Source organism: Rhopilema esculentum, chromosome 20 (assembly GCF_057945365.1).
Source record: "Rhopilema esculentum isolate cy_ngs chromosome 20, ASM5794536v1, whole genome shotgun sequence".
Lineage (NCBI taxonomy): Eukaryota > Metazoa > Cnidaria > Scyphozoa > Rhizostomeae > Rhizostomatidae > Rhopilema > Rhopilema esculentum.
The window spans coordinates 15,637,542-15,653,046 of NC_142834.1; the positions used below are offsets into that span (position 1 = coordinate 15,637,542).

Below are 15,505 nucleotides of genomic sequence, written 5' to 3' on the forward strand. Positions count from 1 at the left end.
AAATATCAGAGCAGTCCAAAAACAAAACTAAATCGGATTCAAAATTTTCAAAATGTCAGCTAAAAATTTATAATTATTATCATTACTCTCAATGTTTCCTTATCAATGTCCTTTTTTTATTTTTCTATTTTCATTTTGTATTTTTTACCACCATTGTCACCATTATTATCATTATCCAAAATTCTAAGAACTTTTTATTATTATCACCACTGCCCACCCTCATAATACTTTCATTCCATCACCAACACCCACACTCCCTCACATCACTCGCCACCCTTGCAGCTTCTACTTTCATTACCTGTTCTTCTTCGCTGCACTGCATTCACATCATTTCACATCAACCAATCCGACACCACCATCCCCTGTTTTAAACTTGTGTACTTTTTAGTCCGTTTACTTTTGCTCTGATGAAGCCCTGTATGCTGGGGTGAAATCTTAGCCACACTTAATTTAGGTTTGTTTATTGATGTTTGTTCTCGGCGTGTTGCGGTGCTCCTTATTTGCTACATTTTAATCGACTTTTCGCCGCAAGAATTCCATCGATCGAAGTCCGTCGAGCAGTTTGTTATCGCGACCTTTCTTTTATTTACTCAAATGTTCCACGATTCTTTGCTGATGTCAAATGAGCACATAAATAATATGGGCTTGCAAATCTGGGTTTGGTTTTAAACTCCGTTAATATCAAGCAATCTTTAAACATATCATTGTGGCATGTTGTCCTTGTTATATTTGTCCCACTTGTGCAAGGTCATCATGAACTCCTAGGCTGAATCCTTTCTATGCATTACCAACAAGGATAAAAACATTTAGCAAACTAAGTAGAGATACGTCATCAGCACCAACAATGCCCCTGTCAGCCACATCAAGGCACAGATCAAGGTCACTAATGATCTCTATTGACTCGTTAAGGTAACAAAGTACAAGATATTCCAAACATCTTGCAAGAAATCATGTATCGTATTCATTAACGAGATCACAAATCCTTTGGAAAAGAGCGGCTTGCATCCTTTCTAGATACGACTCATGCTGTAAAAGATATCTGTACTTATAAAATCAGTTTTATTTCTGGTAGTCTGAGAAGGGTAGACAAATATCTATTGGTTGTGAGCGAGATCCCCTTTATGGGAATCCGAACAATGTGACTACTTGATTTCCTGGGGATTCTTATGAAGGGAACCTTGCTAACAACCAATCAAGATCTGTCTACTATTCTTTGAGTCTGTGCATATCTACAAAAACAGCTTTCGTTAAGGATGCATCACACATAACACTCTTACTGTGAAAGTGCACCAACAAGTATTTTAAACAGTTTGTTCCATGAATTTCGTAGTAAACATGTTGAAATTGACATTAAATCATCAAACATCTTATTTACGGCATTTGGTGTTCCACACGGATCTATCCTTGGATCAATGATTTCAATCTCTGCATTAATGATCCAAACACAGTATCTATGTCGGTTTACTGCGTAAACAATTAAAGTGCATTAGAGCCCCATGTGGGAGGTGAGGTAATAAAAGATAAAAATGATTGCTTGCTCCGTTCGATTTTTTTTATTTTAATCCTTTTAATAATACATTACATATTGGTAAGATTTCTCATGTTTATTTCGAACGGAAATTCCCCACTACAATGATAATGTGTGGAGCTACTGCATGCTTCCCATACAAGAAAACCAAAGCACTTATCAGCCCTGCTGATTCACTCGGAAAAACTTTGAGATGCACTCCTTCCCAAACAATCGGGTTGATCATCTTTGGCTCTGCCACATAAAACAAATGACCCTCGCCCCAAAGACTTTGGAAAACAATACCTATATTCTATCCAAGAAAAGGAAATTTTGCTGGCTTGTGGCCCTCGTGTGTGATAACATGAAATAAGGAACCAATCGAGTCTGCCTTGGTAATTTTTGGCATTCCCTCTTCAGTGAAAAGCGTTCTCATCCATTGTCTTAGAGCAAATTTAGTACCAGATGAAAGTCTTTCGAAGTCCTGATCTCCGTGGGTAACATCCACAGGGGCCGAAGCCATGAGCTTTGACTGACATAAGTCTTGGGGCTTCTGCAAGCCATCAACAATAACTGTGGCGCTGAAAGGGGAATTGAATCAATATTATCACCTTGAATTGAATATCTTGGATTTCAGGTCATTCACCTTGAATTGAATATTTCGGATTTCAGGTCATCAGGCTATGGAACTCAAACAAAAACGAGGGAAGTCGCTTGGAAATTAGAGTTAAAAAATACGACTGGAAGCAGGAAATAGCGAAAAGGGCGTAATTTAGAAAGGGAACTGAATTCTAAATGAAAGTATGTAAATCCAGTGATCTCACTAAATATATCAGGGAAAAAAAGCTAAAATTTGTTGGCATTGTTTTGAAATCTTCGAAGAATTACCGAAAGGAAACCTCTTATCTCAAAGAAAGCGGTAACAGTCCGTTCCGATTAGGGCATATGGCAAAAGTTTCTGACAAACGCGCATTAGCTGACAAACATTGAGACGTTAGCATCAGGAGATGACAAGTTGCTAAAGAAATTATCGAATCGAACCGGAGGATTTTAAAAAACTGAACAGACAGACATCATCATCATCATATGCAGACTGCACAGCAACTGTAAAGCAAACATACTTGAAATACTGCCGCGGCGTTTTGATGGCCTGCCCGTGGGCATCACTCTGGCTTATTTGACGCACAAGCCCTTCATCAAGCCAAGCCGCTGCATCAACCTCATTTTCATCTAGCTTTAAATCACTGTCAAGTTGCGAAGATGATTTCTTTGATTTCGCCAGCAGATAAACAACAACATGATGTCTTTTGGGTAGACCCATGGAGAAAAGCGGCGGGTAGACGGACTACAATAAAATGAAGAGTTACTACTAACATAACATGCACATTACACTAGGGGGGGGGGGGGGGGGAACAAAAGGCTGAAGGAAAGAAGCAGAAGAATATTAGCAACTTAAATTACAACCTACTCTACAAAACGTGATATCAGTAGCTCTTTTAAAACTAATGAGATTGTCCATCTGGGGATATGGCTAGGCGGTCAAAACACGAGCCATGCATCAGATAGTTAAATAGATAGATAATTAAATCAAGCAAATATCGTTTCTTCAGTTTCGCGTGATAAATAGAGAAAGCGTGTTTCAGGTTTTCTCTTGAAAGGTAACATACCTCCCACAGCCCTAGCACAAGCCCTTCTCCGTATTGAGCCTTTTCTACGGTTAACCCAGTTTCTTCTTCTAGCTCACGCAAAGCAGCTTCTTCCAACTATGAATGAACAGTAATTCGGGTTGGACTAATTTTTAAAAGGATAAAAGCCTGAATGAAAAATGATAATATAATAGTAAGTGCTGCTGTGATCGAGATAAAGTTACAAGTTTCGCCTAGACGGCAAAAATAAATAACAAAAGATTTCTAGGTTTTTAACTAGGTCTTTTCATTTTCACTAGGTCTTTCAAAAACAAAGCTAAAAATACGAGCATTAGTGAAGATAACATAAAATGCTCTTCAGAATAAGTGACAATAAAAATGCGTTTACTAAATAGGGATGGCGTTTCATACAAAATATATAAAATAATCAGATGCCAACATAAAATATAACTTTCATGGGCAGGCATAGGTTGTGGCCCTGGGTATGGTTTCGGCGGTGTTGCGGAAGGCAGCAGATGCACTTCAACAACCCTAACCCAAAAGGGAGGAAGTAGGCGTGACAGTACAAAAAGGTTTACCACTTAGTCCCAAGATAAATCCTTAATGTCAATTTCAATGAGACATAAACTGATAGATGAAATTATGAAAAATTAGTTATTCGACAGGAGAATATATCGGAGGAAGTGGAGAAATCGTTTTCTTAATTGAGATGATTTCGAATGGTAAATATTTAAAATACAATGCAATCTACATCAACAACTGGTAATGGATATTCTCTCATGACCATGAGATGCTTTCAAAAATGCAAATACCACATTTGTTTGATTATAACCAGCCGTCAACATAATTGAAAAAATCTCAGAGAATGCAACTCACAGTTTCCCCCTCTTCAAGGTGTCCACCTAGCGACAAAAAGCGAAGTTTTGCATCATCATAATCATGCAATACAAAACAAATAGTTGGCATTGAGCATTCAGACAGAACAGAAGTGAGATGAATATCTTATAGAGAAAGAAAATGTTCTCTTTTTATTAAGCTAAATTTCAGTCACCGATAACTTTTTTCAGTGATATGAAATGAGACATATGCAACTGAAAACATTGATTGTTCGATCCAGAGCTGAAAAAACAGCAGTTGGGCACTGACAATAACAACCTGGCAGCAAAAAACTCCGCATTTTAACTTCTGTTGTAGGCCATACATGTTTGTTTTAGAAAGATAGAGGATTGCCAACATTGTTTTGTTACTGTAGCTTTATTATGGAGCTGTAACTTGGTAAATAGTATCAATTCACTGATACTGTTAATGATAGGTCTCAAATTAGATGATAGAACAACAGCTTTACCATTCAAATCCGAAAAGGAATCGCAACAGAAAATAAGGTAAAACAACATGTATGAAAAATATGAGTAGTAGAAATACAGATTATATCAGGACATGATAATATGCTAACACACTGCTGTTGGTGTCATGAACTCTAAAGAAGTCTCAAGGCAAAAAAGCTTTGCACAAGTAAAATTTCAGATACACTTTGCTGGTATTTCAAATTTGTCCCCATTACTACAGACTTAAAAGTTTTAATGATTGGTTCACAGAAAGCTTGCTACAAATTCTACCAAATTTTTCGACAGCAGTTCCACTGAAAAACTTGCATGTTAGATCAATAAAAATGTTCCATTGGATACACCTCAAGTTTAGAATAAACAAATAAAATATAAAAGATTGGGAAAGCTTTTTGAACTTTAATGGAACCATTCTCAGGGAGGGTAATGCTATCCAGTTGGGATTAAGGAACTGAGTAACAAGCAGGTGTGCCAGCATAGAGCATTCTTTTTCCAACAATTATCACAAATAAGGTGCTTACTCAAACAGATACTGTTATTGCTATAATGTATTTTGCTTAGTCCTAATTGTATACACAAATGCAAAAATTATAAGAAAAAAATAAGCACTTGAATAGAATACAAGGTTACCTGGAGGAACCCATACACCAGGGAATGTTCTCAGGTGCTTTGATCTTCTTGTGATTAGAACTCTCTTGTCTGAAGATTGGATTAAAACGGAGACACCAACCCTCACTCCACCATCTTTATGAGCTTGCGATATATTTTCAGTATCGTTTGCTGTCAAAAAGCAACAAGGACAACCAGGAGGGTGCTGAGAACAAAGTGAAGAATTGTTTAACTAATAATGAATAAGGTTCCAAGCTATGTATGAATAATAAATTCAGGTGAAATACCAAGTTTAAAAAGACATTATAACAACTATCGTCTCAGAAGCTACTCCAAAACCATCTTCTATGAGCTGCCCCAACCTCAACCAAGCACAACATATAGTTTAAAGATTTCTTTGTTTAAGATGGGCTTGGGTCCCTGTGCTTTCTGGTGCCAGGCCTGCCCTTTAACCCTGGTACCTCAAGCTTAATCAGAATAGAAAGCCAGGTCAAGCATAAAAAGGGTTGCAATTTATCTCTTTGACACCCTGTCCTGTGTAGCTCAATAGCTTCCTATAAAACCTTTGCCACTTGTCACTAAACTAAATTTTTATGTCTTTAGCTGTCTCTCTTTCATGCAAGAGACCTACTAACTGATTTTTTCAATTCTTTCATCCTAGCACTTTCCCTCATAACTCAACCTTGCTGTTTATTAACCTTCAACAGCCTTTCTTACTACCCTTTTTGCTTAAAACCCATTCAAGTGTTCTCTTTATACCTAACCAATAAATAGGTAATAATTTAAATGAATTAGCTTGGTTTCATCAGTACTGGCATATACCAAAAATTCTTATCCATATGTTGTGATTCAGTTGCAATTCAATCGGGGATCATAATAAATTATAAACTGCAGTGGGATACTTTTTAAGAAATGAGGCAAGAGCATCCTACCACATTTCTACAAAGCCAAGAAATTATTTAAACTTGAGCTTCTCCCTATGAAAGCCTGGCTCTGCCAAAAAACACTTGGGACAAGTGCGTTTTTCTACAGAATTGTTACCTCAAATCTGACACCCTCTTCTGCTGGGAAAATTGTTAATCTCCCATGGTTGTACTGAAAACCAACTGTCATTTTGAGTTCCTTGCATCCAAATCTCCTTAGAATGCACTGAAACAAAAAGAGGGACACTGAAACAAACAAAAAAATCAAAGATTGAGATAGCACAAATCAATTATTGAAACAATATCAATTTACATGCATTTGATTTGAAATTAATTGTTCCATGCACCATATAGCACAGGAAATAATTAAAGGGATATTTTGTTGTTGTATACTTTCATAATAAGTTCTATGCTAATTGTTGCACAGCATGAATTTTGTAGAAAAAACTGATGCATAATATATTTTGCCATGTATAAGATGCATTTGAGGGTGTCTTATAAATGGTAATCAACTTTTTTATTAATACCAGGACTCTGGTCTGGTCTCTTAAATAAAAGAACCACAATTTTGAAGAATACTGACTGGTGAGAGTACATCCCTGTACAATAGTTACAAATTGAACCTTTTGAAAGTAACAAGGAATGTTACATTCAATGTTACTACTACTTTTCATTCAAAGTACAATGTACAAAACTAGAAATGAGCTAAACCTTGTCTCTTCTTGATCATTGACACAGACTTTTCCAGGAAGGGGGAGGGGGGGCTCAAAAATTAAGTGAAATTGCTAATGGAGGCTGCAGAGGGCAGAGGGTAGAAAGAGGCCTAGCTGAGGGTTCTAATTGTGATTATTTTTCATCATTGCTACTATCTGCTCTTTTTCAAATCTCTTGAGATGTTTTGCATCGTAAAACCAAGGATATAGAAAATTAGTCTAACAAATTAATAAAAAAACTTCCCTATTTCATGCTAAGCTCCCCCCTTCCCCCCCCCCCCAATTTTTTCCGCACAGGCTCAAGCCACGGAGCCCCCTAAGTGTGTGCCTATGAGTTTGATCAATATTATTGATAAAAAATCTTTGTTTGATTTATAGATGATACATATATTAGCTATCTTTTGATTTTGTATAATCTGTTATATTATGTATTATAAAATAAAAGCCCCTGAAATGAAATAAAACAAACAGATGTACATAGGCCAGAAAATCTGTCACTGTTAACTTGCTTGTTTTTCTACAGTGTGTCGTAAACATAGCAGCTTTTCTGTTGATATGGAAAAGGATTATAATACTAACTTAGTGTTTAAACAAGCTTTGATACTTCAGTCGTTTGCGGTAAATAGGGATGGATAGTACTAGAGCTCCTCGGTTTGTTTCTGCAAATTAGCATTATTATGTTAAAATCAATAAATCGATGTAGTATTTCCCCATTTATATCACCTATTTCAGCATTACATGTATCTTTTTGCTAGTTACCAAAACTTTTGAATTAAGAAAATGAAAAAGGGCTGAACTTTGCACAACCACACTCGTAGCGAAGTTCCGAAAAAAACATCCGGATAAACAATCTAAAGTTTTTCTGAAACAAAAGAACTTTTCTTTACCTTTTCAAAGACTGCAGATCTTTCCTGGCAATCGGTGGCAGTTTCTTTTAAAAACACTTTGCTTCTGAACGAAGATGCCATATTTGCGCTGAAGAAGTGGCCTAAGATCACTGAAGTGGCATTGGCGACGTGAAATAGCTGGAAGTTTTTTCCTTTACAAAAGTACGTGTTGCCAAAGATGGTTCCAATATGCCAACGTTTCATAAAGTAGAATATATACTTACAAGTAACGATCCGTGCGAATTGTCTCCATTCCTCCACTTAGGCCTTCAGTCACTTCAACCTATCCATTGGTAAACAGTGGGAAACGTTCGTAACCTCTCGTAACCTCTCGTAACCTGTCCCAAATCGAAGAATTCAAATAATTGACCTTCCCTACGAAACACTGGTAGACCAGAATCGCGTTTTTATATTTCAATTAAATGTTTTATCAAAAATAATAGAATAAATTCTTCTTTCACATCCACTCTTTGGCTTCTATGCTCTTCCTCTAAATTTTGGCTTCCATGTCCTCGTCCTGTAAATGAAATTACAATATTTTAATTAACAATAAATCCTGGAAAAAATTCCCCTTTGCTCTTTCTGTCCCTAAACAAGCGGTCTCTGTGCACGCATATTTTACGCACAACAACGGCAGTTTACCCAAACCTTCCCCTGATTTAATTATGGGTCGAAATTAACAAATACAAGAAATCTACTAATCTGGAAAAGCTATATCGATGAAATTTGTTAAATATTTTAAAGACTTGTGCTAGGTTCCTCTATAATGATGAACTGTTGACAATGGTAAGTATTCTGGAGGCAATAAACTTTCCAATATGCTAAGTAACATACAATTATTTTAATGAAGATACGATTTAGGGATTGTAGAAGTTATTCTGAAAAATCTGAAAGACAGTGTTTGTTAAGAACTCATTAGTTTCTATTATGATCACCGCTATATACTTATCGCTAATCACGCGGTTCACTATTGTTTTGTTATATTCCTACTGCGTAGTTCCGGTCTTATGACTCTCACGCTTGCTGTACGATTTATCTACCTCTAGAATTTGTATCGTTATTGATTGCTTCTTCATGTTATGTTCGGATACAAGTTGTGTTTTCTTTACACTGTTATCTTAATAGTGTTGATGTTAGTGCGGTACATAGCTGCGGAAAGGGACTACAATTTTCAGAGATGCCATCTTCGATGAAAGAAATGCGCAAATCATGGCAACTACAAATGACTCTCAAGCAGTGCCTTATAGACCTGAGCCAGTTTCGATTGCGGGAGTATGTTCTTTAGCTCCCACAGGAAAGAGAGAGCATTTTATATTTTACCTTCAAGGTTTTTATATTGCTCATTTCATGTCAGGTTTTCGTCGACCGTAATTCCAAGGTATTTCACCTTTAGAGCTCGTTTGATTGGCTCTCCATTTTAATTTACTTCTAGTGGACCAAGGATACGGTCAGTTTGTCGTTTATGGCTAATAACCATATATTCTGTTTGTTCAGTATTCAAGCTAAACTAATTCTGACGTAACCATTCTGCAATATTATCGATCTCAGCTTTTAGATCATTACAGAGATCGTAGATATCCTCGGCAGAACAGGTTCCACTGGTATCGTCCGCATACGTGTTTGAGGTGCATCATTGACATACAGGATGAAGAGGAGCGGCCCCAAGCACGATCCCTGGGGGATGCCAGTGAACCGTATCTATGGCCATTTATTTGAAAGTATTGTCTTCTGCCGGTTAAATACGATGTGAACCACCGAAGAGATGTCCCTTCCACTCCGTATTTGGTTAGTTTCCATAGAAGAATCCCGTGGTCCACCGTATCAAACGCTTTTTTAGGGTCGAGAAATACGCTTATATTAATTCTATGCTTGTCAATATTATAAAACCATGAATCTGTTATGTTTAATAGCAAGGTCAGGGTGCTATGCATCTTAAAGAATGCATGTTGACTTCCAGAAAATTTCTTTTGCTCTTTCATGTAAGTTGAGATTTGGTCGTGCCCAAATTTTTCCAGTAACCTCGAGAATACAGATAGCACGGATATAGGGTTATAATCACCCATTTCACTTTCAGAACCAGACTTGAAAATAGAGGTTACCCTCGCTATTTTCCATGTGTCTGGAAAAATAGCCATTTTGAATGAAGAGTTGAATGTAACAGCTAGTGGCTTGCATAAAATTTCTGCTGCGTCTTTCACAAACTGAACTGAAATCTTATCATAACCCGCAGATTTATTGCATTTCAATCTTTTGATTTCAATTTTTATGAGGTCTAAAGTAATTGCTTGAAATTCAAAATATGGGGCTGTGGATGCATCTTTGTTAGCGAGGTATTTTAGTGGGTTATCAAATTCTTTAGTTACAATTTCTCCGCAAGTTTAGGACCTATCGTTGTGAAATGGTTATTAAATGCTTCCGCAATTCCCTTCTGCTTTTAAATTAGTTCACCTTTATACATGACGGATCTGTGAGTCGTGGAGCACTGACTTTTGGTTAAAACTTTGTTAATCGTTTTCCACATCTCCTAAGGGCTATTTGAAATTTCATCAATCAGATTGCAGAAGTAGCTTTTGACAGCTCTTCGGAGTTCACTGGTCACCCTGTTTCTTAAGTATGCCCCGCCATATGGGACAAAAGTCTATTTTACAAAATATAGGATGTCATTGTAAATATATTGTTTAAATCTATTATAAATCTATGCCCCGCCATATGGGACAAAAGTCTATTATACAAAATATATGATGTCATTGTAAATATATTGTTTAAATCTATTATAAATCTGTTGTACAATTCATATCGACGTTATTTCCTCTAACTTAATGCGTGTCCACTTGACATTTATAAATTGTTGTCGGAAATTTCAGATATATAAGGTCTGAATTTCTTTTGCAAATATTTAAGGTCTGAATTTGTTCGCAAATATATAAGGTCTGAATTTGTTTGCAAATATGTAAGGTCTAAGCGCGAACAATGTGCGCAGTGACATTTCCCTCCAAATCTGTCTCGCTTTACAGTTTACACATTTTACATTGCACAAAATGGCTGCGAGGAACACTGACGAGTTGGTTGGGAATATTATTTCCCATCCTTCTTTTCAAGAAACTTTAAATAATGCATTTAGGGCTTTGCCTTCCACTGCTGAAGTAGCAACGGCTCGCGCTGGAGCTTCCAGCCCAACAGCTCCGACGAGACCCATATTGAATGACCGGCAGCAATTTAATACCGCGATTTTTCGACGAGGAAACTCCTTAGACAGCCGCCAAAGATTTCCCCGTGGGAGAAATATTGGGCGCAATGCTTATAGTACTAGCATCAGACGGCCTAGTTCTGTGCCCGCAACCCCATACACTCGCCCAGCTTCTCGGGGAAGTCGTCGTGCAAGCTTCCAGAATGGCAACGGTAGAAGTAAATTCCGTGTGAAGGAAGTCACAAGTTCCCAATAGTTGAGCTACAGTATGCCATGAATTGTGTACCTCAAACAGGCTCGCAATTTCTTCCTTCTCTAATAATTTTCTAGGTCTGCCACAGGCACCTTCATTGTGCTCTTCAGGGCACCTAACAGAGTGTGCAGTCATTTCTGGTATGTAGCTTTCATCAGTAAAGATGTTACTCTCAACTTAATTGTGTAGATTACAAATTTATACAGAAAGCTCTCTTAGATACACACACAAACTTTCAGGTGTTTCTGTCGCAAAATCACACCTCCTAATGAAAACGCTTAAAACATGTAAAAAGTCTTGCAAACGTCTATTCCAAAATTCGAGCATATTCAAATTACTATTGAAAGCTTGTCGTCGAGCCTGAGATAGTCGTCCAGGAAGATCAACCAGAAACTGTTGAAAGTCAACTTCGAACGACATAATTAAAATTCGTTGGTATTGCTTAGGCCAGTCTTTTGCCTCTGGTGCTCATAATTGGCAGGAAATGTCACTGCGCACATTGTTCGCGCTTAGACCTTATATATTTGCAAACAAATTCAGACCTTACATATTTGCAAACAAATTCAGACCTTATATATTTGCAAACAAATTTAGACCTTATATATTTGCAAAAGAAATTCAGACCTTATATATCTGAAATTCCCGACAACAATTTATAAATGTCAAGTGGACACGCATTAAGTTAGAGGAAATAACGTCGATATGAATTGTACAACAGATTTATAATAGATTTAAACAATATATTTACAATGACATTATATATTTTGTATAATAGACTTTTGTCCCATATGGCGGGGCATATTTAAGCGCTTGTACTGAGGCCATAGAGATCGATCTTTTCCAGCTCGTTTCTTAGTCCGGTCTCTCTCCTGTATCATATTCCTGATACGGGGAGTTATCCAGGGCGAGGGTCCATGTACCCTGGGTACCAGACTCACTATATATAAAATAAAATAGAGAGTCTGGTCTAGTGCGCCCCATTCTCGTTCTGGTGTGCTGATATTAACCAATCAGGAGCGAGTGTACAGATTTCTGTACGTTCAAAGGTCACAGCGAAACAATAAAGGTAGCTCTGGGGTAAAACATTGAACAGAGCACAACATAAATAAATGCTAGCGACAGTAACGATTGAGTTTGAAGATGCTGTTAAAACTGTACTCAAATAATATTTTTCGCATGTTGTGGAACTTAACACAGAACAGCATTGAAAGCCTTGTTTGTAGAGAGACAGACACCTTCGCCATATTGCCAACTGGCTTTGGGAAGTCTCTGATATTTCAGGCTGTGCCTCTCATGCAAAGAAATTAGGCCTTGTAGTGAAATGCATTAAATAAGAAACACCGCAAGGCGCCGAGAACAAAAAACAACAAACACAAGTAAATCAGTTATGGATAATATTTCACCCAGCATACGGGGCTTCGCTTGTCGTATTGGCCATTTTTGCTGTGATGAACTTCCAACGTGATGATTCTAACCGCCGCGTTGTTTAAAAGCACACTGCCTTCACAGTGAGGAAGTAGACTTTGAAAGTACACACAATTTATGAGGAAAACTACAAAAGACTTATTTTGAGTTGTATACGAAATTTAATAATGATTAACATTTAATAACTGCATTGTGCTAACTTTAATTTCATGCTTCGCACATGTTTTTTGCTGCCAAATGGCGTTTTACATCTGATTTGATTAAATAGGCGTATTAAAGCCACATGGCGTATTAATAATGTCGACTTTACAGAACTGTATAAAATACATTTGCTTTAAGATTTCCCAAAACTCCTTTGAATCTGACTACTGAGTATCTTTGTTATTTATCCGACAGTCTTGTTTCACAGGCCTAGTCTGTTAAATAGACTACAGTTCTTTCAAGTAAGTTCACCAGAACGAGAATGGGGCGCACTAGACCAGAGTCTGGTACCCAGGGTAGGGTGCATGTCTCACTGTATTTTTTCGTATTTTTACATATGCATGCATATCTAAGATCGAGTGGAAAAGTTCGCAAAATTTGTTTGCCATGATATTATGGTTATCCTAGGCAGTGGATATAGCCATTTCCCAATCAACACTTTGCAGGTCGAGAAGAAAGGTTTCTGATGCCGATCTTTGCAGGTCGAGAAGAAAGTTTTATGATGCCAAAAACCGTGTAATGGTCTGTCATGCCAATTTCTATACGCCAGAGCAGGAAATAAAATTAGGTCTGTTCCTTGAGAAATGATCAATTACCATTTTGGTTGTATTTGTTTCTCCATTAGAGCTTGTTTTAGTTGCTACCCTTGTAAAATCTGTGATCAGCTGTTCGAACTGAAATTCTGAGTAAAGAAGTTTCAGCTTTCTTGTGTAACAGTCTTTTGGTTTTTATAATCAGAGTTGGTATCGCCAGTGAGAATAACTTCTTGCCTTCTGCATCTAGCTTTTTTATTATTCTGGTTAAAGCTTCAAAGGTAGTAACGTCAGTTTTCTCGGTAGGCGGGCGATACCAACATAGCACGATGTAACTGTTTGGGGACAATTTCAATAGCTATAATTTCTAGGTTTGGTCTTTTATGTCATCTATTTTATGATGAGAAAGGGTATCTTTTACATAAACAGCTACGCACTGCCTGAGCTGTCCCTATCGTGCCTCTAAATATCATATCCCTCTGTTGAAACCTCATTGTCACATGTGTCTTTTGACAATCTTTTGACAATTAGCATTTCCCTGTAATCCCTAGCAATATCTAATGTATTTACTCTAATTTGATGCTAGAATTTTAACACCCCCCTCGTTAACATGAAGACCAATTTGAAAGGAAGACTTGTCACTAGATCCCAAATATCTAACTATTCAATAAGAAATTGCCTTCACCTAGACACAGAATAGGAAATAGGTAATTCCTATTCTGTGAACTAAACATCCCAAGGCAAAACCTAGGATTCTTCAAAAGCAGTTTTTTCTATTGTGGTGCACAGACGTGGAACGAAATCCCATTACAAATAAGAATGAGCACGATTACCACGTTCAAAAATAAAATAAAGGAGTTCCTGCAAAATTAGCATCCTTTCCCGAAGCACGATCCCTATGAAGACCAGCATTATATGTTATTTAATCTGAGAGTGTTTCTGTGTATAAATATGATAAATAAAATTAAATATAAAACTATAAAAATCAAGCATTGTCTGAAAGCTTTTATGATAACTTTGATGACCACAGACATCCTTCCTCAATTTTGATCCGATGGTTTTTCTGTGGGTTGCGTCAACATTTACCTCAAACCAGAGGTCAGTAGGTAATCCACTTTCATTTTCGACTGACCTGAATAGGCTTTAATGTAAAAGTTTTTAGTGTAATTTTGCTGATGACAAAACAATATTTATCATGACAGCCAAAAACGACGGATTTTAGAAGCAAGGATTGGGTGTGTTAGATGGCGATCAGATATTGGTGCTGCACCCTATTTCACAACAACTGACTTTGCGATAAAGAAGGAAAGATGACGAATGAATTAAAAAAGCTGGCGAGAAAAAGTCTTTTAAGATAAAAAATTCCCTCAAGAAGTTAAATGCCTCTCGAGCAGCGAGCAGTGAATTACATTTATTATCATAATAGTATAAATCGTTGGCTGAGCATGCACTTGCCATGTTAAAGAGCATTGTTAAGATGTATTTTCTTGTCCTCAGCTTTTTCTTAACATGATTAAATCTTCATCTTTTTAGGCTGTTTTATTTCCAGATCATTCTCGAACTTTTCTTCAATAAAATCAAAAAATTGACATTGCCGGCGTTCTTCTCAGATTTTCTCTGTAATTTCATAGCATTGACTGTACTTTAAGTTCTCTGGTTCGTTTTCTCTCTTGGACTCCAGTGGCAATGTTTGCCAATTCCGAGTCCTGTCTAATTGTAACATTTTACTCTTGCCGGCGTTCGAAATGTTATTTCGATCTTTTCATCATTTGACTTTATGCTCTTCTCAGCAAATGTTCTTTTCTCTCGTTTGAAGGCTTTCTGCTTCTTCTTTGCTTTCCAATGGGAATCTGGGTCATCATTCAGATGCTATGTCAAAGAATGTCCCAGCAAGAAGATCACCTTATGATGATCCTCTATTGGTTTCATAGCTTAAGGATCGTGCGTTGCTGTAATTATACTTGATATGGTGATGTTTCATGATAAAAGCCTGCACACCCTTTGTTGTGTCGGTGGCCCGGGGGGGATGCAGCCCGGCTTGTTTAACTTGGATACAGCCAAGCGGGGTTGGGTTTGGATACAGCCAAGAATCTTGTAACGCAAAGAAAGCTTCGACAAACTGTTGCTTCACCTCAGGTCTGACAATGACAACTGAACCAGGAAAAGGAGCGAGGTACAGCTAATGATAATACAATTGTCAGATTTAAATGCATAAAAAGCTTTATACTCAAAGAAATGTAGACAAAGTTGGGCATTTGCACATAGAAAAATTGAATCA

At 37.2% G+C, this 15,505-nt stretch overlaps 1 protein-coding gene across 2 annotated transcripts; it reads right to left on the reverse strand.

Annotated features, from left to right (window-relative positions):
• Window positions 1-1,534: 1,534 nt before the first annotated feature.
• LOC135687667 (m7GpppN-mRNA hydrolase NUDT17) lies at window positions 1,535-7,978 on the reverse strand. 2 transcript variants are annotated; one of them, XM_089114575.1, is made up of 7 exons: window positions 7,853-7,978; window positions 6,147-6,254; window positions 5,127-5,310; window positions 4,030-4,055; window positions 3,175-3,270; window positions 2,629-2,852; window positions 1,535-2,088 (listed from the first exon to the last, which is right to left on the reverse strand). In XM_089114575.1, exons 2-7 carry the CDS (start codon window positions 6,216-6,218, stop codon window positions 1,821-1,823), a joined length of 870 nt encoding a protein of 289 aa, XP_088970701.1. In that variant the 5' UTR covers window positions 6,219-6,254; window positions 7,853-7,978; the 3' UTR covers window positions 1,535-1,820. The 2 variants fall into 2 exon arrangements, with proteins under 2 accessions (XP_088970701.1, XP_065060347.2); XM_065204275.2 differs by having other exon boundaries at window positions 7,629-7,949.
• Window positions 7,979-15,505: the final 7,527 nt, after the last annotated feature.